Source organism: Eretmochelys imbricata, chromosome 1 (assembly GCF_965152235.1).
Source record: "Eretmochelys imbricata isolate rEreImb1 chromosome 1, rEreImb1.hap1, whole genome shotgun sequence".
In the NCBI taxonomy this organism is placed as follows: Eukaryota; Metazoa; Chordata; order Testudines; family Cheloniidae; genus Eretmochelys; species Eretmochelys imbricata.
In genome coordinates, this window is record NC_135572.1 from 1,914,672 (window position 1) to 1,941,711 (window position 27,040).

Sequence of the window (27,040 nt, forward strand, 5' to 3'; positions counted from 1 at the left end):
TGCTGATAACATCCACTTGACAAGTGCTTTCTGAGATCTGCCAGGTAGCCAGATTTTATTTCATTTAATGTGTGCTCTACTGAAACTGTAGAGTGTTCATTTTTTTATCTGAATGTTTTCCCTTACTTAACTAAATGCTTCAGAGAAATCAAAGTCTAACGAATCTGCCTGGTTCCCTTGATCAACCAAATGTGTACTCTAATTAAAGGAAGGAAAAAAGGTTTATACGACACAACAACTTCTCCATAAACCATGTTGTTGATTAGCATTATTTAAATTCCTAGACTTTTTTTGCAGTAACCCCATACCAGCTTTTCCATTGTTTCATAAAAGTTCAGTTTTTTAAACTTACCCTTTATCTTTTTATTAGTTAACATTTAACACGGTACTGTTCTGTATTTACCTTTTTTGTTTGTTTGTTTAGGCTCAGCTGCTGCCTGATTGTGTACTTCTGGTTCCAAATGAGATGTGTGATTGATCGGTCAGTTCGTAACTCTGGTGTTCGGACCACAAAGTTCTACTGTAGATGCTCTTTAATGTTTTCAAGATTCCTCCCCCACTCTGAACTCTAGGGTACAGATGTGGGGACCTGCAATAAAACCTCCTAAGCTTACTTTCACCAGCTTAGGTTAAAACTTCCCCAAGGTACAAATTAATTTTATCCTTTGTCCTTGGAATATCCACTGCCACCACCAAACTCTAACTGGGTTTACTGGGAAACGTAGTTTGGACATGTCTTTCCACCCAAAATCCTCCCAACCCTTGCACCCCACTTCCTGGGAAAGGTTTGGTAAAAATCCTCACCAATTTGCATAGGTGACCACAGACCCAAACCCTTGGATCCGAGAACAATGAAAAAGCATTCAGTTTTCTAACAAGAAGAATTTTAATAGAAATAGAAGTAAATAGAAGTAAAGAAATCACCTCTGTAAAATCAGGATGGTAGATACCTTACAGGGTAATTAGATTCAAAACATAGAGAATCCCTCTAGGCAAAACCTTAAGTTACAAAAAAGACACACAGACAAAAATAGTCATTTTATTCAGCACAATTCTTTTCTCAGTCATTTAAAGAAATCATAATCTAACGCATACCTAGCTAGATTACTTACTAAAAGTCCTAAGACTCCATTCCTGGTCTATCCCCGGCAAAAGCAGCATACAGACAGACAGAGACCCTTTGTTTCTCTCCCTCCTCCCAGCTTTTGAAAGTATCTTGTCTCCTCATTGGTCATTTTGGTCAGGTGCCAGCGAGGTTACCTTTAGCTTCTTAAGCCTTTACAGGTGAGAGTTTTCCTCTGGCCAGGAGGGATTTTAAAGGGGTTTACCATTCCCTTTATATTTATGACAAATGTCCTCCTGGGTTGCTAATGGACTGAAAAGTGTTTCATCACCTCATGTGATATGAGTACCTCATACTGCTTCTTTCCAAATGCAGAATAAAATATATATATGAAATACATCGACCTTTTCTGCAACTTTAACAAGTTTCCTTTTTCCCTCTAGAATCTTGCCTAAAACTTTTCTAGGATTTCTTTTGTTGTTAAAATGCTTTAGAACCTCCTTTTTGTGATCCTTAGCCCTGCCAAGCATGGATTTTTCCCTGATGTCTTTAATGTCCTTTATCAATTTTCTTAACTTCCAATTTGTAGTTCTTGCCATCTATAGTCCCGATTTTCCCCCATTTTTATATATTGCTTTCACCCCACCCCACGATAGCTGCCTTCACTTTGGCACTGGACTGGATTTTTAGCCGGATTTGTCCATATCCATGATTGTGGTATCGTGGCTTTTTAGCTATTTAATATACTCGTCTTAAAGTACTCCCAAGTGTCATTCCCATTTTTCTGTCTGAAATTTTCCTCCCCATCATTTTTTCTCTCTCTAGATATTATTGGTTGGGAACTGTTCTCTTTCTGCCCATTTGAATGTCATCAGTTCCATTGTTTGTTTTCCTCACATCTATCATATGCCCCATTATTTATCTCTTCTCTAAATGAAACAGTCCCAGCCTTTTCAGTCTTTATGCATAGGGCAGCCTCCCCCATTCTCACAGAATTTCTTAGAAATCCCCTTTCTATCTACTATATCCTTTATAGAGACTCGGTGACCATAACTGAGCTCATATCCACAGCAGGTTATTCTCCATCCCATTCCTCAGGCATCCAAACATTGTCTTTGTTGTCACCACTGCTGTGAATGAGCAGGTGTTTCCATGGAGCTGCTATCAGTCATGCCCAGGTCTTTTCCCTGAGGTGTGCTCTAGTTGGGTTGTTCCCCCCAGCACATATCTTGGAGAACTCCTGACAGCATGGACTCTCTAGCCTGGGCTTCATTGCATTAAGGAAAAATGAGGAATAAGGAATATCCACCCCAGTGTTTCCTGCTGGTGCCTATTATCATTTCCCACACCATGATGTGTAAGAATTACTGACACATGAAGCACCATAAAATATGGAATTTGCGTAAGTAGGGTCATTTTTTCATAATTATTTTCTCTGAATAACCAAAATGTCATTTTCAGTGTGTGAAGAGCGACCAATCTGCTTCTCCCATGAGAACAGCCTCCAGTAGTGCATGTAGAGTCTCATATTCACATTGTCTCTCCATCTAGGCATTTGTACTGTGACCATCACCCTAGAGCCAGGGTACATACAGGAAGTCAGGGGAACGTATAGTACATGAAGGAGACGCCATTCTACCTCAGAGTTGGACACCTTCTCCCCTACACCATGTCCGATTCCAACACAACTGACTACACCAACCCCTCCACCTTCATCCTGCTGGGAATTCCTGGCCTGGAGGTGGCCCATGTCTGGATCTCCATCCCCTTCTGCTCCATGTATGTGATAGCTGTCTTGGGAAACTTTTCCATTCTGTGCATCGTGAAGATGACGCCGATCCTCCATGGGCCCATGTGCTATTTCCTCTGCATGCTGGCTGTCACTGACCTGGCCCTGTCCACGTCCATCCTGCCCAAAATGCTGAGCATCTTCTGGTTCAATTCCAGGGAGATCGATTTCAGTGCCTGCCTCACCCAGATGTACTTCATTCACTGCTTCTCAGCAGTGGAATCTGGGATCTTGGCAGCCATGGCTTTTGATCGCTACGTGGCCATCTGCCATCCCCTGAGACATTCCACCATCCTGACAAACCCCGTGGTGGCCAAGATTGGTTTTGCAGTGCTCCTGCGCAGCAGCATACTCGTACTGCCCAATCCCTTCCTGGTGCGTCGGTGCCCCTATTACAGAACCAGCATCATTCCCCACACTTATTGCGAGCACATAGCTGTGGTCAAGTTGGCCTGTGCTGACATCAGTGCCAGTAATTACTATGGCCTCTCTTTGGCATTCTTCATCACTGGTCTGGATGTGGCTTTTATCACCGTGTCCTATATTCAGATCATCAGGGCTGTCTTAGGCCTCCCCACAAAGGACGCCCAGCTCAAAACTTTTGGGACCTGCAGCTCCCACCTCTGTGTCATCTTAACCTTTTACATCCCAGCTCTCTTCTCCATCCTCACACACCGGTTTGGCCACAATGTGGCCCTGCATTTCCATGTTCTCAGTGCCAACGTGTACCTCCTGGTGCCCCCCATGCTAAACCCCGTCATCTATGGTATGAGGACCAAACAGATCCGGGACAGGCTGCTCCGGCTCTTTACTCATATAGAGACCTAAAGTTTTCTCCTGGTGTTCTGGCTCTCAGACCGAGCTCCGTGCAGAGCCCTCTTTTTGCATCACTTACTGAACATAATTTACATAATTATAATGAATTTATATAGCTCTTCTTTGAACCCTGTTTTAGTCTTGGCCTTAACAACATCCTGTGATAACGAGTTCCAGAGGTTGACTGTACAATATGTGAACAAATACCTCCTTTTGTTTGTTTTAAACCAGCTGCCTATTAATTGCATTTGGTGACCCCTAGTTCTTGTGTTATCAGAAGGAGTAAATAAGAATTCCATATTTACTTTCTCCACACCAGTCATGATTTTATAGACCTCCATCATTTCCCACCTTAGTCATTAGAGAGCTTATTCCTTTACTCTCCCACTTCCCTCGTCCTTCTCGCATGAACAGAGAGCAACAAAGTCTGAAGGTGCAAACAATTCGATGTTTATTGGGGTGAACTCCAGCAAGCTTAAATGCAAGTTCCTTTTTCCTTATTTTCAAATCCCAACTTACTTCCTTTTTGCCCCTAATTTATATAGTAATATTCTTAGCTATACCTTAACCAATCATTCTATTGAAATTTAAGTAACGAATCCTAACTTATTGTAACATGATTAGCTAACCAATTATATCCCACCACCTTAATTAGTTTACACCCAGCAAAATTAATTATACAGCAGACAGGAACAATCACAGAACCAGACAGAGATGATACAGACCAACAATAGCAAAGTGCGAACTATAATGACAAAACAATACAGAAGTGAGGATTTCACAATTATATCTATGAAGACATAAGCATTTCCCTGCTGTGTCTATTGATAAGTGAGTTCTTACCAGACAGAAATCTATCAGCCTAAATTTTCCTTTACATCTTCTAGGCTCTTCCCTTTCTCTGGAGGTGATAGATCGGATGACCTTCCTGACAGCCCCATATTGACTAGTTTGGAATGAGAGGAGGTGACCAGTCGCCTCCCAGCTTATGGCTGCCTCTGCTGCTTAGCCAAATGCATTGGCCTAAGAACAGGGCCTCAGACTGTCACAGGGAGAGAAGGCCCTTACACAGATTCTTTCTTGTATACCTCTATTACTAGCTAAATGATAAACATACACCTACATTCTTAGAGTCTAGGCCTTTACAGGCAGGCCTGAATATCTATATCCTAACAGTTGAATCTTTTCCAAGCTGAAATGTCCCAGGCTTATTCATTCCTCCTCATACAGAAGCCATTCGATACCACTAATCATTTTTTTCACTTTTCTGAACCTTTTCCAATTCCAATATATCTTTTTTCATTGTGGGGCAGCCAGACCTGCATGCAGTATTCAAGATATGGATGTATCATGGATTTATATAGAGGCAATATGATATTTTCCGTCTTATTATCTATCCCTTTCTTAATGATTCCCAACATTCTGTTTGCTTTTTTGACTGCCACTGCACATTGAGTGAATGTTTTCAGAGAACTATCCACAATGACTCCAAGATCTCTTTCTTGAGTGCTAACAATTAATTTAGACCCCATCCTTCTATATGTATAGTTGGGATTTGCCATTTTGTTGCCCAGTCACCCAGTTTTGTGAGACTCCTTTGTAACTCTTCGCAGTCTGCCTGGGACATAACTATCTTGAGTACTTTTGTATCATCTGCAAATTTTGCCACCTCACTGTTTACCCCTTTTCCAGATCATTTATGAATGTGTTTAATAAGACAGGTCCAAGGACAGACCCATGGGGGACACTACTGTTTACCTGTCTCCATTTTCACCATTTAGCCCTATCCTTTGTTTCCTATCTTTTAACTGAATTGCCTAGCAATGCTTTCAATCTCATCTAATGATCCCTAATTTCATTTAGTGACAAGCCTTTTGTTATTTAATCACCCTGCCTCTGTTTCTGAACAAATTCCCTGTCCCACAGATGAAAGCTGGGAGAAGTATTGCACTCATCACATATCACTCTCAAGCTGAGTTGCATTTAAGAGCTCAATTTGGCTCTAGGGCATGCGCTGTGAGGAGACCTCAGGTGCAAAACTCAGGTTGGGCTGGAGATGCCCCATGTCCCCTAAATGGTGCCCTTGATCAGATGAGCTCCCTCTGGTCTGGGATGGAAGCTGCTGCAGCCTCAGAAGAAGCCTGCCTGCAGATAGGAGGGGCCTCAGCTGAGCAGAGACTGATGGGGTGAATGACCTGACACCTCCCCCAGCCCTGCTGTAATGCCAGATCCCCTTTTCCACTTCAGAGACTAACCAATTTATTTGAGCATGAGCTTTCGTGAGCTACAGCTCACTTCATCTGTAGCTCACGAAAGCTCATGCTCAAATAAATTGGTTAGTCTCTAAGGTGCCACAAGTCCTCCTTTTCTTTTTGCGAATACAGACTAACACGGCTGTTACTCTGAAACTTTTCCACTTCACTTTCCCATTGAAAACCTGGTACTTGGCAACCCTAAATGGCACCTGGACACAGAAGCCAAAAACCAGACTGTCCACGTAAAATCCAGATGGGAGGAAACTCTGTTAACAGCACAAGGGTGGGAGAGGGGACTTTTTGTCTGCAGGGTCTATGGCTGCAGCAGAGAGCCAGACTCCAGCAGGAGGAGAAGCCAGGAGTTGCATGACACACTAGAGAGCTCTGACCAAATCCCAAAGAATGCTCCACTGTGGTGAGGTCACAGGCAAGGAATGGTGTGCAGGTGTCATATTGTTTTTACCTAGACCTGTGTGTGACACTCTGCATGCCCTATTCGTCTTAGTGGTATGATTATGATATAATTTTGGATGAATCTTTTACAAAATGTTCTGATTTGATGAATATATATATATATATATATATATATATATATATATATATACGTATCATTTTTGTATTTGGAGTTACTAATATTGACTATGTATCTGTATTCCAAATGTAGTTGCACCTGGGTGACACCTGCAAGGCAAGAGGCTTCCAGTCTAGACAGCCAATTGTGAAGGGTCTATTCAAGGTAATGGGCTATTAAGGGAAAAATAGGCCATAGGAGAATTTTATCCTCCACCTGGTGAGTCTTCCTGGGAATGCTTGAGTCAGCTAATGGATAATGGCTGCTATAACTCAGCGAAGAATGCAAATGCATGTGACTAAACCACGTGAGACTGAACACCATTTTGGTACCTGTGCTATTCCAAAATCTGTGCTGGGAAGTTGGCTTGGAACAAAGGGATTCCCACCATATGGAAGAAACTAGAAAAGAGGGCAGTGACATCAACAAGTGACCTTACTCCCCACACATGAACACCTGGAAACACCCGAGGAACAAAGACTGAACCATGAGAAGTACTGGTCCCAAGTTGAAAGTGTTTCTAGCCTGTGTATGGAAGCTTGATGAACTGTTTGTACTATCTAACATGGTGAGACATTGCTTGATTCAAATCCTATTTAATGTATGAGACTTAGACTGTGATTTTCTTTATTTCTTAGGTGGGAGGAGGTATTGTTTCATATTCTCTGTGTATATATAAAGTCTGCTGCAGTTTCCACGGTATACATCTGATGAAGTGAGCTGTAGCTCACGAAAGCTCATGCTCAAATAAATTGGTTAGTCTCTAAGGTGCCACAAGTACTCCTTTTCTTTTTGCGAATACAGACTAACACGGCTGTTACTCTGAAACCTGTCATCTTTGATCTGATTGCTATTACTTATAGTCATTTAAAATCTATCTTTCTCTGTCAATACACCTGTTTTCTATTTTTTAACTAAAACAATTTGGTTTGTTGCAAGTTTGGGAAAACCTCAGCTCATTTAACAAACGATTGTACATGGTCCTCTTCACATCAGGGGAGGGGTGAAATGGGTAATAAAGGAATACTGGTCAGGCTTTTGACTTTTGACTTGAATGGGTGTAAGAGCTCTAGCATCCTAGGCTGGGAAGCTGGGGGTATTTTGGCTGGAATTTCCCTATGTTGGGTTCATGAGTGGTTGGCCAAAGCATTCACAAAAAAATCTAGATGTGGTCCCTGCCTGTGAATGTTGGTGTGAGTGAAAGCTTGGAGGGTTGGTACCCTTGGGGCTGTCACCGGATGTGCTGAAATTACCTCTGAGCCTGTTTTCCCTGCCAGCTTGGGATTTCCAGAACCCCGACTTGTTGAGCCAGACACGCTAGCCTGCTGCAAACACAGACCCAGGGTCTAGTCCATGCCCCCAAAGCTGCAGACTTAACTGAAAACAGCTGAGCAGGTCACCTATCTCCGACGCCCAGTTCCCAATGGGATCCAAACCCCAAATAAATCCTTTTTACTCTGTATCATGCTTATACAGGGTAAGTTTGTAAATTGGCCATCCTCTATATCACTGATAGAGAAATATGCACAGCTGTTTGTTCCCCCAGGTATTAATCACTTACTCTGGGTTTATTAATAAACAAAAGTGATTTTATTAAGTATAAAAATGGGATTTAAGTGGTTTCAAGTAATAAGGGACAGAACAAAGTAACTCACCAAGCAAAATAAAGGAACAACACACAAGTCTAAGCCTAATACATTAAGAAACTGATTACAGGTAAAAAGAAAAGGAGTACTTGTGGCACCTTAGAGACTAACCAATTTATTTGAGCATGAGCTTTCGTGAGCTACAGCTCACTTCAGCTGTAGCTCACAAAAGCTCATGCTCAAATAAATTGGTTAGTCTCTAAGGTGCCACAAGTACTCCTTTTCTTTTTGCGAATACAGACTAACACGGCTGTTACTGTGAAACCTGTCATGATTACAGGTAATATCTCACTCTCAGAGATGTTACAATAAGCTTCTTTCACATACTAGACTCCTTCCTAGTCTGGGCCCAATCCTTTCCCCTGGTACAGTCCTTGTTAGTTTCAGCAGACATCTCAGGTGGTAAGCAGGGGTTTTCTCATGAATGACAGCCTCCTTTGTCCTGCTCCACCTGCTTTTAAAGCTTTGGCATAAGGCAGGAATCTTTTATTTCTCTGGGTCCCCACCCCCTCCTTCCAAATGGAAAAGTACCAGATTTAAGAAGGATTTCATTATCAGGTGACATGGTCACATGTCACTGTAAGACCCCTAGTCTCCATTCAGCAAGGGCTGGCCCACAGGTACACAGGAAGGTTTGCAGGTGAATAAACCATTTACAATCAATTGTCCTAGTCAATGGGAGCCATCAAGATTCTAAACTGCCATTAATGGCCCACACTTTGCATAATTACAACAGGATCTCAGAGTTATAATTCATATTTCTAGTCTCAGACACAAGAGTGATACATGCATACAAATAGGAGGAATATATTCAGCAGGTGATAAGCTTTTTTATGATACCTTACAAGAGATCTTTTGCATAAAGCATATTCCAGTTACATCATAGTCACACTCATAAGCATATTTCCATAAAATATATGGAGTGCAATGTCACAAGGGTTTTCCAGGTTGTCACAACATCACAATTGAAGAGGGACCCATATTGGTGAGACAGAAGTCTGAACTATATCCCAGTTCCAGGTAGCACCAAGGGAGGGACCCACAAACACTTAATATCACTTGTGCTGTCTAAAGTAGAGGAATTGTTTTAGCAACCCCTTTTGCGAAGCCTGGGTTTGATTACTTTAATGATCATGTGCCCTGAAAGAGAGAAACTGGAAAAAGAGTGTGCCCAAGGGGACCTCTGAGAAGAGGGTGCTGAAGCAATTGGAGAGTCTGCAGAAGATGGTCCAAAACTAGGCTCAGGACCTTGCGCTTCGTTTGCAGGTCTCCTCTCTTAGAGGGAGGTGCTAGTATGGAAGCTTCACCCCAAGAGTGGGCCTAGAAACCCAGAGCCAGAGTAGTGCCTGAACGCTGCTCCGATTCAACAGCACATGGGGACAGTGTGTGGGAACCAAACACAGCTTCCTGGGGGGTGGCCAGTCATGGGAGCTTGAAAAGGACTGTAACAGCAAACCTGGAGCTGCTACACAGACGATAGGAGAATGTGACTGGAACGGAAGTGGCGCTGGCCCATCCCAAACCTTCTGGATGGTGTCCACAACAGGTTCTCTTCAGCCAAATGTGGCCAACTTGCCTCTGCCCTTGGTGTTTCCCAGAGTGCTCTGGTTTCTGGACTGATACAGCAGGGATGCCTTGAGCCAGTCAGTCCCGGTTTGGCATCAGGGAGGGGATTTGTCTCTCCCTTGGAAAGTGCACCCCAGAATGGAAGAGACAAGGAGTCCCTTTTCTAGTAGATTTCATCCCATCTCTCTCTCTCCCACTCCTTCTCCATGCATTTTGTGCCATCTCGCCCTTTCCTTTTTAACTCACCCCCCACCCACGCCTCTGGTATTATCTGGACCTGTGATCTGCCAGTATTAATTTTTAGAATCCTTGTGGGTCCCCACCTTCTGTAATCGAAGTGCCAGACTGGGGAATTAGCCTTAGAATCATAGAAGATTGGGATTGGAAGAAACCTCAGGAGGTCATCTAGTCCAATCCCCTGCTCAAAGCAGGAACAACACCAACTAAACCATCCCAGCCAGGGTTTGGTCAAGCCGGGCCTTAAAAACCTCTAAGGATGGAGATTCCACCACTTCCCTAGGTAACCCATTCCAGTGCTTCACCACCCTCCTAGTGAAATAGCTGTTGGGATATGTTAGGGTTAAGTAAAGACCTGGGAAGCCACTGTTGTGCTCAGATGGCATTTGGGGATAAGACACAGGCAAGCAGGGTTTCTTTGTTTGATAAATAAGTTGTCATCTTTTTCCATTCCCTGTTGCTTTCTGAGAATTGATAAACATTGCAGCTGCATAATAAATGTAGCTGTCTAATGAACACCCTTTGTGTAAAAGAAGTGTTCTCTCCCCCTCCCTTCCTTTCTCAGCTACATAAGTGAGCCCTGGATCATGGCCCCTTCCTCCCGCCCCTGAGAACTGCTGATTAAGGGAATGTGTGGCAACAAATTACTGCAAATAAATTTATTTTCAAGGTAAAAATGCCCGTATAACATTCGTAATGCTGTGAGCCATAGATGGGGTGGGTATATGAATAATATGGGTGTTTTTATAACTTAAAAATGTTTTTTGGGATGTTGTAACAGATATAGGTATTTACATACTAACTCAGATAAAAAGACAGTGCTGTGGCTAAGCCAGTGCTTACTCGACAATTGGGCTGAGGGGAACAAGTATCGCAATAAAGAAGCCCGTACTCACATCCGCCTCGGGGTCAACCTGCTCCTTCTTCCTAATATCCAATCTAGACCTCCCCCACTGCAACTTGAGACCATTGCTCCTTGTTCTGTCATCTGCTACCACTGAGCACAGCCAAGATCCATCTTCTTTGGAACCCTGCTTCAGGTAGTTGAAGGCTGCTGTCAAATCCCCCCTCACTCTTCTCTTCTGTAGACTAAACAAGCCCAGCTCCCTCAGCCTCTCCTTGTAAATCATGTGTCCCAGCCCCTGACAATTGTTGTTGCCCTCCTCTGGACTCTCTCCAATTTGTCCTCATCCTTACTGTAGTGGGGAGCCCAACACTAGACACAGTACTCCAGATGTGTCCTCACCAGTGCCGAAGAGAGAGGAATACTCACTCTGGATCTGCTGGCAATGCTCCTACTAATACAGCCCAATATGCTGTTAACCTTCTTGGCAACAAGGGCACACTGTTGACTCATATCCAGCTTCTCATCCACTGTAATCCCCAGGTCCTTTTCTGCAGAATTGCTGCTTAGCCAGTCGGTTCCCAGCCTGTAGCAGTGCCTGGGATTCTTCCGTCCTAAGTGCAAGACTCTGCACCTGTCCTTGTTGAACCTGATCAGATTTATTTTGGCCCAGTCCTCCAATTTGTCTAGGTCACTCTGGAACCTATCTCTGCCATCCGGGCTAACTACCTCTCTCCCCAGCTTAGTGTCATCTGAAAACGTGCTGAGGGTCAAATCCATCCCATCATCCACATCATTAATAATGCTGAACAAAACCACCTCCAGGATTGACCCCTGGGGCACTCTGCTTGACATCGAGCTGTTGATCACTACCTGTTGAGCCCAACAATCTAGCCAGCTTTCTAGCCACCTTATAATTCATTTGTCCAAGCCATACTTTTTTAACTTGCTGGCAAGAATACTGTGGGAGACCGTATCAAAAGCTTTCCCCAAATCCACAGAGTCAGTTATCTCATCATTGAAGGCAATTAGGTTGGTCAGGCATGAGTTTCCCTTGGTGAATGCATGTTGACTGTTCCTGATCATCTTCCTCTCCTCCAAGTGCTTTAAAATGGTTTCCTTGAGGACCTTCTCCATGATTTTTCCAGGGACTGAGGTAAGGCTGACCACGTCTGTAGTTGCCTGGATTCTCCTTCTTCCCTTTTTAAAATATGGCCACTGTATTTGCCTTTTTCCAATCATCCGTGAACTCCCCGGATAACCATGAGTTTTCAAAGATAATGGCCAACGGCTCTGCAATCACATCAACCAATTCCCTCAGCACCCTCTGATGCATTAGATCAGGACCCCTGGATTTGTGCATGTCCAGCTTTTCTAAATTGTCCTTAACCTGTTTTTCACCACTGTGGACTGCTCACCTCCTCCTCATATTGTGTTGCCCAGTGCAGCAGTCTGGGAACTGACCTTTTCTGTGAGGATCCAGGCAAAAAAAGGTTTGAATACTTCAGCTTTTTCCACATCATCTGTCCCTATATTGCCTCCCCCATACAGTAAGGGTCCCACACTTTCCCTGACCTTTTTCTTGTTCCTAACATACCTATAGAAACCCTTCTTGTTACCCTCACATCCCTTGCTAACTGCAACTCCAATTGTGCCTTGGCCTTCCTGATTACACCCCTGCATGCTCAAGCAATATTTTTATAGTTTTCTCTAGTCATCTGTCCAAATTTCCACTTCTTGTAGCCTTCCTTTTCGAGTTTAAGCTCACTGAAGATTTCATAGATTCATAGATTCATAGATATTTAGGTCAGAAGGGACCATTATGATCATCTAGTCTGACCTCCTGCACAACGCAGGCCACAGAATTTCACCCACCACTCCTACAAAAAAAACCTCACACCTATATCTGTGCTATTGAAGTCCTCAAATTGTAGTTTAAAGACCTCAAGGAGCAGAGAATCCTCCAGCAAGTGACCTGTGCCCCATGCTACAGAGGAAGGCGAAAAACCTCCAGGGCCTCTTCCAATCTGCCCTGGAGGAAAATTCCTTCCCGACCCCAAATATGGCGATCAGCTAAACCCTGAGCATATGGGCAAGATTCATCAGCCAGATACTACAGAAAATTCTTTCCCAGGTAACTTGGATCTTACCCCATCTAAAACCCATCACAGGCCATTGGGCCTATTTACCATGAATATTTAATTACCAAAACCATGTTATCCCATCATACCATCTCCTCCATAAACTTATCGAGTTTAATCTTAAAGCAAGATAGATCTTTTGCCCCCACTACTTCCCTCGGAAGGCTATTCCAAAACTTCACTCCTCTGATGGTTAGAAACCTTCGTCTAATTTCTAATCTAAATTTCCTAGTGGCCAGTTTATATCCATTTGTTCTTGTGTCCACATTGGTACTGAGTTTAAATAATTCCTCTCCCTCTCTGGTATTTATCCCTCTGATATATTTATAGAGAGCAATCATATCTCCCCTCAGCCTTCTTTTAGTTAGGCTAAACAAGCCAAGCTCCCTGAGTCTCCTTTCATAAGACAAGTTTTCCATTCCTCGGATCATACTAGTAGCCCTTCTCTGTACCTGTTCCAGTTTGAATTCATCCTTCTTAAACATGGGAGACCAGAACTGCACACAGTACTCCAGGTGAGGTCTCACCAGTGCCTTATATAACGGTACTAAAACCTCCTTATCCCTACTGGAAATACCTCTCCTGATGCATCCCAAGACGACATTAGCTTTTTTCACAGCCATATCACATTGGCAGCTCATAGTCATCCTATGATCAACCAATACTCCAAGGTCCTTTTCCTCCTCCGTTACTTCTAGTTGATGCGTCCCTAGCTTATAACTAAAATTCTTGTTATTAATCCCTAAATGCATGACCTTACACTTCTCACTATTAAATTTCATCCTATTCCTATTACTCCAGTTTACAAGGTCATCCAGATCCTCCTGTAGGGTATCCCTGTCCTTCTCTAAATTAGCAATACCTCCCAGCTTTGTATCATCTGCAAACTTTAGTAGCACACTCCCACTTTTTGTGCCCAGGTCAGTAATAAAAAGATTAAATAAGATTGGTCCCAAAACCGATCCCTGAGGAACTCCACTGGTAACCTCCCTCCAACTTGACAGTTCACCTTTCAGTAGGACCCGTTGTAGTCTCCCCTTTAACCAATTCCCTATCCACCTTTCAATATTCCTATTGATGCCCATCTTATCCAATTTAACTAATAATTCCCCATGTGGCACCGTATCAAATGCCTTACTAAAATCTAAGTAAATTAGATCCACTGCGTTTCCTTTATCTAAAAAATCTGTTACTTTCTCAAAGAAGGAGATCAGGTTGGTTTGGCACGATCTACCTTTTGTAAAACCATGTTGTATTTTGTCCCATTTACCATTGACTTCAATGTCCTTAACTACCTTCTCCTTCAAAATTTTTTCCAAGACCTTGCATACTACAGATGTCAAACTAACAGGCCTATAATTACTTGGATCACTTTTTTTCCCTTTCTTAAAAATAGGAACTATGTTAGCAATCCTCCAATCATACGGTACAACCCCTGAGTTTACAGATTCATTAAAAATTCTTGCTAATGGGCTTGCAATTTCTTGTGCCAATTCTTTTAATATTCTTGGATGAAGATTATCTGGGCCCCCCGATTTAGTCCCATTAAGCTGTTTGAGTTTCGCTTCTACCTCAGATATGGTGATGTCTACCTCCATATCCTCATTCCCATTTATCATGCTACCATTATCCCTAAGATCCTCTTTAGTCTTATTAAAGACTGAGGCAAAGTATTTGTTTAGATATTAGGCCATGCCTAGATTATCCTTGACCTCCACTCCATCCTCAGTTTTTAGCGGTCCCACTTCTTCTTTCTTTGTTTTCTTCCTATTTATATGACTATAGAACCTTTTACTATTGGTTTTAATTCCCTTTGCAAGGTCCAACTCTACTTGACTTTTAGCCTGTCTCACTTTATCCCTACATATTCTGACCTCAATAAGGTAGCTTGCCTTACTGATCCCTCCCTTCTTCCACTCCCTATATGCTTTCTGCTTTTTCTTAATTACCTCTCTAAGATGCTTGCTCATCCAGCTTGGTCTACAACTCCTGCCTATGAATTTTTTCCCCTTTCTTGGGATGCAGGCTTCCGATAGCTTCTGCAGCTTTAATTTAAAATAATCCCAGGCCTCCTCTACCTTTAAACCCATAAATTCTTCAGTCCAATCCACTTCCCTAACTAATTTCCTTAATTTTTGAAAGTCAGCCCTTTTGAAATCAAAAACCTTAGTTGCAGATTTATTTTTGTTAATCCTTCCATTCAGTTTGAACTGAATTAGCTCATGATCACTTGAGCCAAGATTATCCCCTACAACCATTTCCTCTATGAGGTCCTCATTACTCACCAAGACCAAATCTAAAATAGCATCCCCTCTAGTCGGTTCAGCAACTACTTGCTGAAGGAATCCATCAGCTATCGCATCTAGGAAAATCTGAGCCCTATTATTATTACTAGCACTCGTCCTCCAGTCTATATCTGGGAAGTTAAAGTCTCCCATGATCACACAGTTTCCATTAGTATTTACTTTATTAAAAACATTAAAAAGGGCTCTATCCATATCCAAATTAGATCCCGGCGGTCTATAGCACACCCCAAGCACTATCCCAGGGGAGGCTCTAATAGTTTTCTTCCCCAATTTAATTTTTGCCCAGACAGACTCAGTCATATCCATTTCATCGCTTCTTATTTCTTTACATTCTATCTCATCATTGATATACAGTGCTACTCCACCACCTTTACCTTTATTTCGGTCTTTCCTAAGCAGCACATACCCTTCAATACCTGTAGCCCAGTCATGACTACTATTCCACCAGGTCTCTGTTATACCTATAATATCTGGTTTCACTTCCTGCACCAGTAACTCTAGTTCCTCCATTTTGTTACCTAGGCTCCTTGCATTAGTGTACAAACATCTTAATTTTTGCTGTTTAGCCTCACTCACATTCTGTACCCTATTAGGCACGGTTATTTTACTACCAGTATAACCTATTAGACTTGTATCTACACTGCCCTTCCTCCTACCTACAGCTGTATCCACTCTTACTTCATTTTCTTTCCACTCTATGCTTAATTCTGGCGTGGAGATTACCTGGACATCTCCCAACCATCTCCCCCAAATTCCTAGTTTAAAGCTCTCTTAATCAGTTGTGCCAGCCTCCATCCTAGAAGTCTATTTCCTTCCCTACTCAGATGAAGTCCATCCCGAGAGAACTGTCCTCTATCCATGAATGCCTCCCAATGGCCATACATCCCAAAGCCCTCCTTATAGCACCACTGCCTAAGCCATCTATTGATAGTCATAATCTTGTCACACCTTTGTTGCCCTTCTCTAGGAACAGGCAGAATCCCACTAAAGATCACCTGAGCCTCAATTTCCTTAAGCGTCCTCCCCAGCCTAGCATAGTCTCCCTTAATACTTTCCAGCGAGAATCTAGCCGTATCATTTGTTCCCACATGAAGGATAATTAGGGGATTCTTTCCCGCTCCCTTTAGAATCCTTTTCAACCTCAGGTCTACATCCCGTATCTTAGCACCTGGAAGACAGCACACCCTCCTATTTTCTGGATCAGCTCTGGTTACAGGCCTATCTATTCTTCTCAGTAAAGAGTCCCCAATCACATAGACCTGCCTTTTCCTAGTGACTGTGCTATTCTCCAGTCTATCCCCTGTTCCCTCTGGCTGCAAGTTCTTTCCATTCCTATTCTCCCTTGTAATCCTTTTTAACCCATCCTGTATCCTCCTGGGGCTCATATTTGGTGTAATCTCCATTAACTCTTCCCCTTTTCCTATAGGACTAACCTCTCTTCTCTTCTTCCTTGCCCTGTCACCTTCAGTGACTACCTGCTGAGCCCCTTCCTCATTTTCCAACTCTGCAAACCTATTCTTAAGCTCTATTTCTCCTTCACTAGCCCGTCTTTTCCTCTGCCTAGTTCTTTTAGTCACATGCTTCCACTGACCACTTTCCTCACCCAGTCTCCCCTCAGAATTCCCTAGTCCTGCTTCCATCTGCAAGTCTGAGCTTTTCCCTTCAGATACCTCATGTCTTTGCTCCATAATCTGCTCAAACCCCTTCCTAAACTCTACCAGACTTTCCACCTGCATCTCCAAACCTCGGATCTTTTCCTCCATCAGCTCTATCAGACGGCACTTCATGCAGACAAAACTCTTACCAGGTGCCCCCTCCAGGATCATGTACATACCACAGCTTCCACATCCAGTCATCTTCATTGTGTCTTCTGCTACATGGGTCACTCCCACTGCCACCTCTGTATCTGTCATATCCTTCCCACCTAAATCCTGTTAATCTGGGAAACACAAACCACACCAAAACACCACCACCCACAGCAAAACCAAACCCAACACAAGCACCGCAAGACAAACTCCCCTTTCAAACTCCCCTGTTTACAGCTCTGTTTGCTGGCTCCTGTGCCGCTGCAGCTGTCTGTGCCGCTGCCTGACTGGCTGCTACCTTTATAGGACCCCTAGTCAGTGAAGCCCCGCCCCCTGTTAAGCCGAGATGATCACCTGCCATATTTGCTATTCTTTCTGCATATTGGGATGGTCTGTTTCTGCACTCTCAATAAGTCTTCAATAAAATACAGCCAGCTCTCCTGTACTCCTTTCCCCCTCATATTAGCCTCCCAGGAGACCCTGCCCATCAGTTCCCTGAGGGAGTCTAAGTCTGTTTTCTGATCTCCAGGGTCCATATTTTGCTACTCTCCTGTCTTTCTTTTTTCAGGATCCTGAACTCAACCATCTCATAGTCACTGCTGCCTGGGTTGCCATTGACTTCTGCTTCCCCTACCCATTCTTTCCTGTTTGTAAGCAGCAGATCAAGAGGAGCATGGCCATTAGTTGGTTTCTCCAGCACTTGTACCAGGAAGTTGTCCCCAACACTCCAAAAACTTCTTGAATTTTCTGTGCATTACTGTATTGCTCTCCCAGCAGATCTCAGGGTGGTTGAAGTTCCCAATTAGAACCATATTCTCCATTCACCTTGTCCACCAGTGACTCCCACAAGCCGTAGATGCCTTCCTCCTCTGGGGGGCAGGGAGGGATGATGAGAGGCCATCACGCTCCTCGGTCTTCCTCACATGTGGTTGGGTTTTGGTGTCAGGTTCCAGCGTATCCATCAATGGCTGGGCCAAAGGGCTCTCCTTGGCCACACCATACTCATCCTTAGAACTGTCTCTCATGTAGTGCTTTCTCCGTGGGTGGTTGATGGCCACTGGAAGTAAAGAAAAGTCCAAAGTTCTCACAGGGTGGGTGAAAGAGTCCATGTTTCCTCTCGTCATTTCCACAATCTCTAAAACGTGGTTTGGAATAAGATGGCCTCTTCCATGTGGTGCTGGGACTTCCAGGGACTGGGCTGTGCTCTGATTGGTAGAGGATGGCAGGAGGAGCTTTTAGAGGGTTCACACAACCCTCTTCTTGGTGGGTCACCCCACCCCAGAACCTGTGCTATTTGGTCAAATCTGATCTCAGGGAGGTCCTCTGAGGCTGAAACACATCCTGATTGGAAGAGGGCAGTGGAAGGAGTTCTTAGAGGGGTAACATGACTCAGTTCTGGATGGATCACCCCACCCCAGAATTCCCCTGGATTGGTCAAATGTGCTCTTGGGATGTCACTAGTGGGGTAAAACCCATTCTGATTGGTAGAGGGTGATGGGAGGAGTTCTTAGATGGGTCACATGATACCCTCTGCTTCCAGTCATGTGTCCATCTTGACCCTGGAAGTAATATTCTGGGGGCAGATCTTAGAGAGAGAGGTGGGTGGTGCCTCACAGGTAAGGGGGCGGGACCATCCTTTGATTGATGATCCCTTATGCTACTCACAGCTAAATGGAATCAAATTAAAAACCTATCTGCAAGCATTGCAAAAAACATTTAAATCAAATCCACTTGCAGGTATCTGTGAAACTGAAAAAATCTAAACAAAAGCCAAAAAACTATTTTAAGAAAAAAAAACAAAACTTAAAAAATTGAAAAACAAGTTGTGCTTCTATTTTATGCCGAACCCAAACACAATTGATGTCATCAATGAACTGGGCCACATATTATTGTAAATAAACTCAGTACCTCCATATATAAAATTAAAACCTTACCAAAAAACCCCCAACAATAAATGAACGCTACCATTCAATTCCGATAAAACTGTACCAAAAAACATATTTCTCCATAGGCGCAAAACCCCAAAACAATAATTGCTCAAAAAAGCCAGTACAAATCACCCCAGTAACCAAAAAAAAAAAAAAAAAAAGCAAAGTGTAACAACACTAATCCTATACTTTTGTTTAAATGCTGCCATTCAAACTAAGGGTACAGCAGGTAGTGATTGATCTATTGGGGATCTATTTATTGTGTCCAGTCTAGACGCGATAAATTGATCCCTGAGCGCTCTCCCATTGACTCCTGTACTCCACCGCCGTGAGAGGCACAGGCAGAGTCGATGGGTGAGTGGCAGCAGTTGACTCACTGCTGTGAAGAGGCCCGGGTAAGTCGATCTGAGTACATCGACTTCAGCTACGCTATTCTCGTAGCTGAATTTGTGTATTTTAGATCGATTCTCCCCCTCCCCCCGAGTAGACCAGGGCTAAGTTACAAACTCTTTTCAACACAAAACCCAGAAATTGTTACAGTAAATCAAAATATTGTATTAAAACTATACTCAAACTTACCTATTAAAACAAAACATTATAAATAACCGTAACTTGGGCACAAAAAAATAATGAAACCAGGTCAGAAACAATTTAAAATACGACACATATCAACTCAAATTGTCTTTAAGTAAAATTATCAAACAAAGAAAAAACAATTTCTATGTAAAACTTGAAATAAAACTTTGTTTACTGCATAAATCAGTCTTGCCAGCACATTGTGGATGAACCATTCATGGTGATGGACCATTGAGAACCATGATAGGCCTTAGAAGAAGTTTATCCGAACCTGAAGGACTTTCCTGTGCACGTTCTAGCCAGAATATGGGTAATGGCCCCTGCTATGACTCATCGAAGCATTCAAGGGCATGTGATCAGCTCATGTGACACTGGACTCCATCTTGTGCCTGAACTTTTGCACTAACTGTTCTGGGGGCTTTTGCTTTGAAAAATGAAGTTCCCTCCACATGGCAGAAGCTATAAAAGTTGGAAGCAACATCATCATTTGTCCTCACTCCCCACACAACTCAGTTAAAACAGTGTGTTGTTTGAAGTGCAAAAGGGAATTCTGCTCAGGAACAGAGGCTGAGTCATTGTCTTCTCCACATGGAAGGGTGGACTGGGTAATAAACTTACAATGGTCAGGCTTTTAACCACAGCAAGACAGTACAGTGTTGGGGAAGTCCTAGGCTGGGGAATTGGGGGGAACTGGCTGGAGCTTCTCTATTATTGGTTCATGAGTGGCTAGTGAAAGCATTCATCTAACAGTAGCTTGGTGTGTTGCTGTCTGTGTATGGCCTTGTAAGTGCAAGACCTGGAGAGGATTTGAGCTTTTCACACCCTCACAATATGACAGGAGACCTAGGTTCATGTGCCAGAGGGCTCAGGGGTACCCCAGTCCCAGGCTGAACCCCGGGGAAGTCTGTTGCATCCACCCAACCAACAGGCCCTGCTAGACAGTGAGTCCATTTCCCTCTTGTCGTTCCCTAGGTTACTGATCGAGACAGAGTGGTTACAGCCAAAAGTCAAGACTCCTGGGTTCTCTCTGTCATTCTCTGGGTGACCTTGGCCAAGTCAGATCGCCCCGTGCTGCAGTTCACCTATCAGTACAATGAGGATATGTTTGTAGTGACTTTCCTTTGCTAGGCGTTTTAAAGATGCTTCAATGAAAGGTGCTGCACAGTCTGATGATCGTTACAGATGAGAACGACTGATCTCTGATCGCTTAGCAACAGCCCCGTGTGTCTGCAGAGAGTGCTTGTGTCTCCCCTCAGACATCTTTCTCCAGATCTGTCTGTCTACTCTCTACCCACCCATCCCTCCTGGACATGTATCTATGAACCCATGAACCTATGCAGATCTGGGCATTATCCCTAGTTTTCTTACTAATCAACTATAATTTTTAAATATACACAGAGCACTCAATTTTTGGCTTGCTTTTGGATTTAAAGGTATTAGCTGCTTAGAGACTTTGTCTTAAAAGGACACAATTAACTTCTAACTTTTGCTTTTAAACACATATTGATTTGAAAAGGAAAACACAACCCATTTTGGCTCCCCTTTGGCAAAGCGACTGTTGATTACACAGAGCCACCTTAAGACTTTTCTATGCTAGCTTTTCTATGATTCTATAGCTCTGGCTGGGATGATTTAATGGGGGATTGGTCCTGCTTTGAGCAGGGGGTTGGACTAGATGACCTCCTGAGGTCCCTTCCAACCCTGATATTCTATGATTCTATGACTTAGTGTGGGGCACCGACTACAGCTTCTATCTGCTATTTGTTAGCAAAACAGATTTTTTTTTCCTTTTCCTGGCTTTGACTGCCTTGCCGCAGTCACAACTTTGTTTTTTATTTAAAACGTTTTAAATCTTGTAAAGCATTAAGTCACCTTAAGGATTAAATGCTAAATACCAAAATTAAACCACACTAGTTCTTTTTGTCCGGCAAAAGTTTGTTTTTTTTTTTTTTTTTGGGTGGGGGGGAGATTTACAATTTTAAAACAACACCCATTTATTTTAAACTTATAAAACAAAGATTGTACACACCAGGAGTGGTTTCCTTTAGCTAAAAGAAAAGGAGTACTTGTGGCACCTTAGAGACTAACCAAAGCTCATGCTCAAATAAATTGGTTAGTCTCTAAGGTGCCACAAGTCCTCCTTTTCTTTTTGTGAATACAGACTAACACGGCTGTTACTCTGAAACCTTTCTTTAGCTAATTTGCCTAACTGGTTCATAGTTAAATGATTTTACTTAAATAACCTTTTGCCTGGATTATTTACAGAAATGCGCCCTTTCTTCAAAGGAATGGCTGCAAAGAAACCAATAATTTTCTTTTCATAACACCTTCTTTTAACATTTGTACAGAGTTTCACTGCTTAACTTCCTCCAGTAACTACAGAGTTAACCTCTCACTTTCTTTCTTTTAACTTTCTCAAACTGCGGTTGCCCGCGTGTCTGGGCCCGATTCTTCTTTTTTGGGGGGGGGCATTATTTTTTTCATGGGCACAGGCATTGTTTCACTACCAATTTAGCAAGGAGGGAGACTCTTTGACTAAACCCCCCTTTTATTTATTTATACACACCTAGTTACATACACACACATTTATTCCTCATATCTAGATGCATCTTATTTAACAATAACCTTAATTCTTTTATGTTTGGACTTAATACAACCTTTTTCTTATTTGAGGCGGAAACAACCCCTCAGCACCGGTGCATTGTAGGAAAGGATGGTAGCAGGGCTAGGGACAATGGGAAAGGTAGGGAGTACAGCAGCATTAACAGCGTGGTAAAAAGGGGGAGTTACACTCACTGACCGTAGGAATAATGACTTCTTGCTGAATGCAGGAGGTAAGAACAGGTTGGATTTTCCCTTGGCCTGTTTTGATAGAGGGTACTGCTGCATTGCGGGAAGGGTTCTTGCTGGGTTTAGGCAAATCTTAACTGGTTGGGGCGACCCAATGCACCCAACCTGGTTGGCATGATCGGCTCACAAAGCTTACAAGGAGGGAGAGACCTTAGACAGCAGTTCCTGTTGCAACAAGGAAGGGCTGGGGTCTGTCTTCTCCTGTAAACTGCCAGGACCTCATTGTGAGCGGGATCAGGCACTTCCAGATACACACCATTTGGGGTACAGCAGATTATACAATTTAATTTACACAGCAAGTCTTTTTTCCCAAACGGTTAGCAAGTGAGCAAGGGCTTAGGAGGAAAACATGAATGTCAAACAAAGGACCGACAGAAACGGGCAGAGGTGAAGAGATGAGGTGGGGAATAAGAGTATTGCCCACCCCTACCGCTTGTGGATCAACCAGGGCAGTGATAGTGTTGGGTTTTATTTAAATTTTTATTTTTACTTTGTTTACAGGTGCTAATTTTTGCTCCAGTCAGCTTTATTTGGGCAGACAGTGAGAATTTTATTTAACAGCTTTTTTCTGATTTTATTTAACTTTTTCCAGTTATGGCCTGGATTTTGCTTGGACCGCTGAGCTTCTCTAAAAAGGCAACTCAATGTTTCCCTAGGCATGACCCCTTGTAGAAGCTGGTTTAAATCTGCCCATGTAGGGTTATAACAGTTTATAACAATTTGCAATTTCTTTTTGAATTTAACAGGGTCCTTTTTTATTATTTGAAAATTTTTAAGTGAATTATACAGTTCCGTAAGAGACCAAGGTGAATGTACAGACACCGAGGTCTCATGACCCGAAGCACCGGTGCTTGGGAATTGGTGCAAGGGGAACATTTTCTTTGTATGGGGAGTCACTGAGGGGGGAACGTAAGGGGCTTCTGTTGCTTAATATTTTTTGCCGGCTTAGGTGGATTTAAAATTTTTGACAATTTTTTTTTTTAATTATTTTTTTAAATTGTGTTTTAAGTTTCTCCTGGGAGTCCTTGAGACTCCTCATTTGCCATTTATGGTGCCAGGTTTTTGTTGTTTTGTTTTCTGGGTTTTTTTAATGCCAATAGAAATATGCCTCACATTGACATTGGCCAGAAGCACACTTTTGAGGCACACAATCTTGCCAAGGTTGAAGCTTTCCCTCTAAGGGAAACCATAACTTTAAATTATTCCTATCCCTGGTATACCAATTCCAATTTTTTCAGAAACTTGCAAGTGAACTAGTGTGTGCCTTTTGGCGAGACTGTGATCCCTTTTGACTCACCGGCCCCCATTTGTACCTGGCGAGAGGGGAATCCCCTTGGATCTCCCAGCCCCCAGTACTTAACTCAATTCACTTGTTACATTCACACAGGGAAGGTTTGTTTACGGCCTCCACAACTGTCTTACATCCCCCCTTTAGCAAAGAGTATTGGCTGGCGCCGCATACTCTGTCGCTTCAGGAGAGCTGATCAGACCAGTCAGTGGCTTTTTACACTGCCTTCAGGTGGGAACCAGAGAGAGGGGAGGAAAGAGGGTATGGAAACAGACCGTCGGAGGACAGAAGGGATGGGATTACACACTCCTAGACCCAGACAGGCCCCTTGCCAGTCATGAGCCCATGGCTTTGCAGGGAGCTTTGGGCATCTTCCTGTGACTTACACTTACACCGGTCTACCGACCTTCACTTTTACACTGGCACACAGAACCAGGTCTATTCACGACCTGCCCAGCCACCCTTAATGACTCTTCCTGGGGAAACCAAATCAGATTTCAAAAGGTCTCTTACCTTTATGGGTGGGCCCAGGGTGTGGTGGGGAACGGCTCATGGTTCTCCTGCTTTCAGGGGTCGCCGTCTATCCGAGTCATGGCACCAAGATTTGTGGTGGAAAAATTAACCATGCATTGTGTTTGGATTAAAACCAAACCTGAGTCTACTTTATTGATTACAAGTGCAGGTGGGTAACAGCTTTAAGTAGCTGCCCCCCCGATGCAAAGCACACACAGCTTTTTAAAGCTTAAAACCATAGACAAATTACACATACTTTTATTTTAATTACCTTATTTGGAATATAGCAAAACAAGCTTTTCCTGTTTTCTTTGTGGTTAACAAGCTTTTTTTGTTTGTTTGTTTTTAACAGGTTGTTTTGGGGGTTAATGTTTTTTAAGCTGTGGTGCTGCAGCTGCCTTACAATAAAAATTTACTCAATTTTCTATTTATGCTTTATATCCAGCTAGCTTGACCAAAGTTTTAGGCCTACTGGGGAGGTTTAGGCCTGCCTGTGTCCACCGAATTTTTTCTCCACACAGCTAAGCTCTTTGCTCCAATACTGTCTGTGTCAAGTAATTCTACAAGCCAAATATAGATTATGAAAATAATTTTCATTTCTCTGTGTTATATGTTCAGACTTTGAGTGGAATTGAATGTTCCCATGTTCGTGTGTTGTGAGACAGAAGAAATATAAATGGTGATATGCTTTCTTTATCGATTGATTCATAGGATTGAAGGTCAGAAGGGACCTTTATATCATCCAGTTTGACCTCCTGTATAATACAGGCCATTAAATTTCACTCAGTTGTCCCGATACTGATCCCAATGATTGAGCCCAATGACTTGTGTTTGACTAAGACCTGGTCTACACTAGGATTTTACACTGTAAAATCATAGAGTAACACGGTGAGAAGGGACGACAAGTGTCATCTAGTCTAACCCCCTGCCTATATGCAGGATTTGTTGTGTCTAAACCACCCCAGACAGATAACTATCCAGCCTTCTTTGGAAATCTCCAGCAAAGGAGCTTCTACGACCTTGTGAAGTGTTTGTTCAATTTTCCTCTTTTTCTTTCAGTTAGGAAGTTTTTCATGAGATTTCATCTAAATCTTTTATGTTGTAGTTTGAAACCATTGACTCTTATCCCACCTGCTGTGAAGAAATGCTATCATCTCTCGTGACTTGCATGCTCTGCCTCTGTTAATTCAACCCAAAACTGCATGTTCTTGTTTTCAAAGAGCAAAAAAATCCACACCCCTGAGAGATGTAGCTATATCAACCTCATCTGCTGTAGATAGCATGAGGTCAAGGGAATAATTCTTCCATCAACTTAGCTACCACGTCTCCGGGAGGTGGATCACCTAAGGGAGAACCACTTCTGTCTGTGTGAGTAGTGCCTTTCTAGCATTTTCATTGTAGACAAGCCCTCAAGCAGATCTTCCACAAAAGCATCCAGTCTGGATCTGCAGGTATGGGGAGTTGGAAAATGCATCGCTTTCCTTCTCAGTGTGTTCCAAATGTTATTCACTGTCAGTTTTTAACATTTGACCCTTATTTCTAGGTGGAATTTGTCTCGCTTCAGCTTCCAGCCACTGGCCTTGCTCTGCCTTTTTCCTCTAGATTACAGAGCAGGTCAGTACCCAAGGTTTTCTCCCGATGAAAGTATCCCCTTGATTGTCTTTTTGATAATATAAATAGATGAAGCGCTTTATGTCTCTGACTTTCTGGCATTTTCTCCAGCCTCAAATCATTTTTGTGGCTCTTTTCTGCACCCTCACCATTTTTTCAGGGTCCTTTTTGAAATGTGAACCCCAGAACTGGAGACAGTCAGTTTCTCCAGTGCCATGTGCAGAGGTAAAATCCTTCCCCTTCTCCAACTCACCTCTCCCCTGTTTATGCATCCAAGGATCGTATCAGCCCTTCCAGCCACAGCATCCCACTGGGAGCTCATGGTATAATGTAACTCTATTAAAGCATTTTGTCTGTATGGACTCAGCTCACCAAATGCTCCAGATCAATCGGTATGCCTGCCCTGGCCTCCTCATGGTAACCACTCTGCCAATCTTTAGGTTGTGGTGCTGATGGCCTCCTCATTGTTACCATTCTGGAAACCTTTGGGTCATCTGCAAAGTTTATCTTCAGAGATTCTCTATTTGCTTCCAGATCCTTGATGAAAATATTGAAAAGCATCAGACCAAGAACTGATCCCTGCAGAATCCCACTAGAAACAGCCAAATTTTCTGACAGTGGCCCATTGACCACTGATTTCTGAGATCTGTCAGTTAGCCACTTTTTAGTCCATTTTGCATGTTCTCTACTGATATTGGATAGTGTTCATTTATTTATCTGAATGTTTTCCCCTACTAACTTAAATGACTCAGAGAAATCAAAGTTTATTGCATCAGAGAGGTTCCCTTGATCAAGCAAAGTTTACTCTTGTTAAAGGATGAAATTGGATTTATTTGACAAGACCTCTTTTCTGTAAACCTTGACTGACAATAATTATATTCCTAAACTTTTTCTGAACTAATCCCAGACCAGATTTTCCATCGTTTCCTAGCCATGACAAATCTTATTTTTTAAATTCTCCCTTTATTTTTAAAAATAATTTATGCTTAGCACAGAACTGTCCTGTATTTGCGGGTTTTGTTGTTTGTTTTTGGCTCTGCTGCTGCCTGATTGTGTACTTCTGTTTCCAAATGAGATGTGTGGTTGATCGGCAGCTCGTGATTCTGGTGTTTGTAACTCTAAGTTTCTACTGTAGATGCTGTTTAACATCCTCCTTGGCTGTTAGTGGACAGGAAAGTATTTTATCACCTCTTGTGATATGAGCACATCATTATGTCAGTTAGTCACTTTTTAGT

At 42.8% G+C, this 27,040-nt stretch overlaps 1 protein-coding gene across 1 annotated transcript; it reads left to right on the top strand.

The window, feature by feature from the left end:
* The first annotated feature begins 2,681 nt into the window (after positions 1–2,681).
* LOC144277614 (olfactory receptor 52M1-like) lies at positions 2,682–3,680 on the top strand. Its single transcript, XM_077838519.1, has one exon. The coding sequence runs from the start codon at positions 2,682–2,684 to the stop codon at positions 3,678–3,680; it is 999 nt and encodes a 332-aa protein (XP_077694645.1).
* The last annotated feature ends 23,360 nt before the right edge of the window (positions 3,681–27,040 follow it).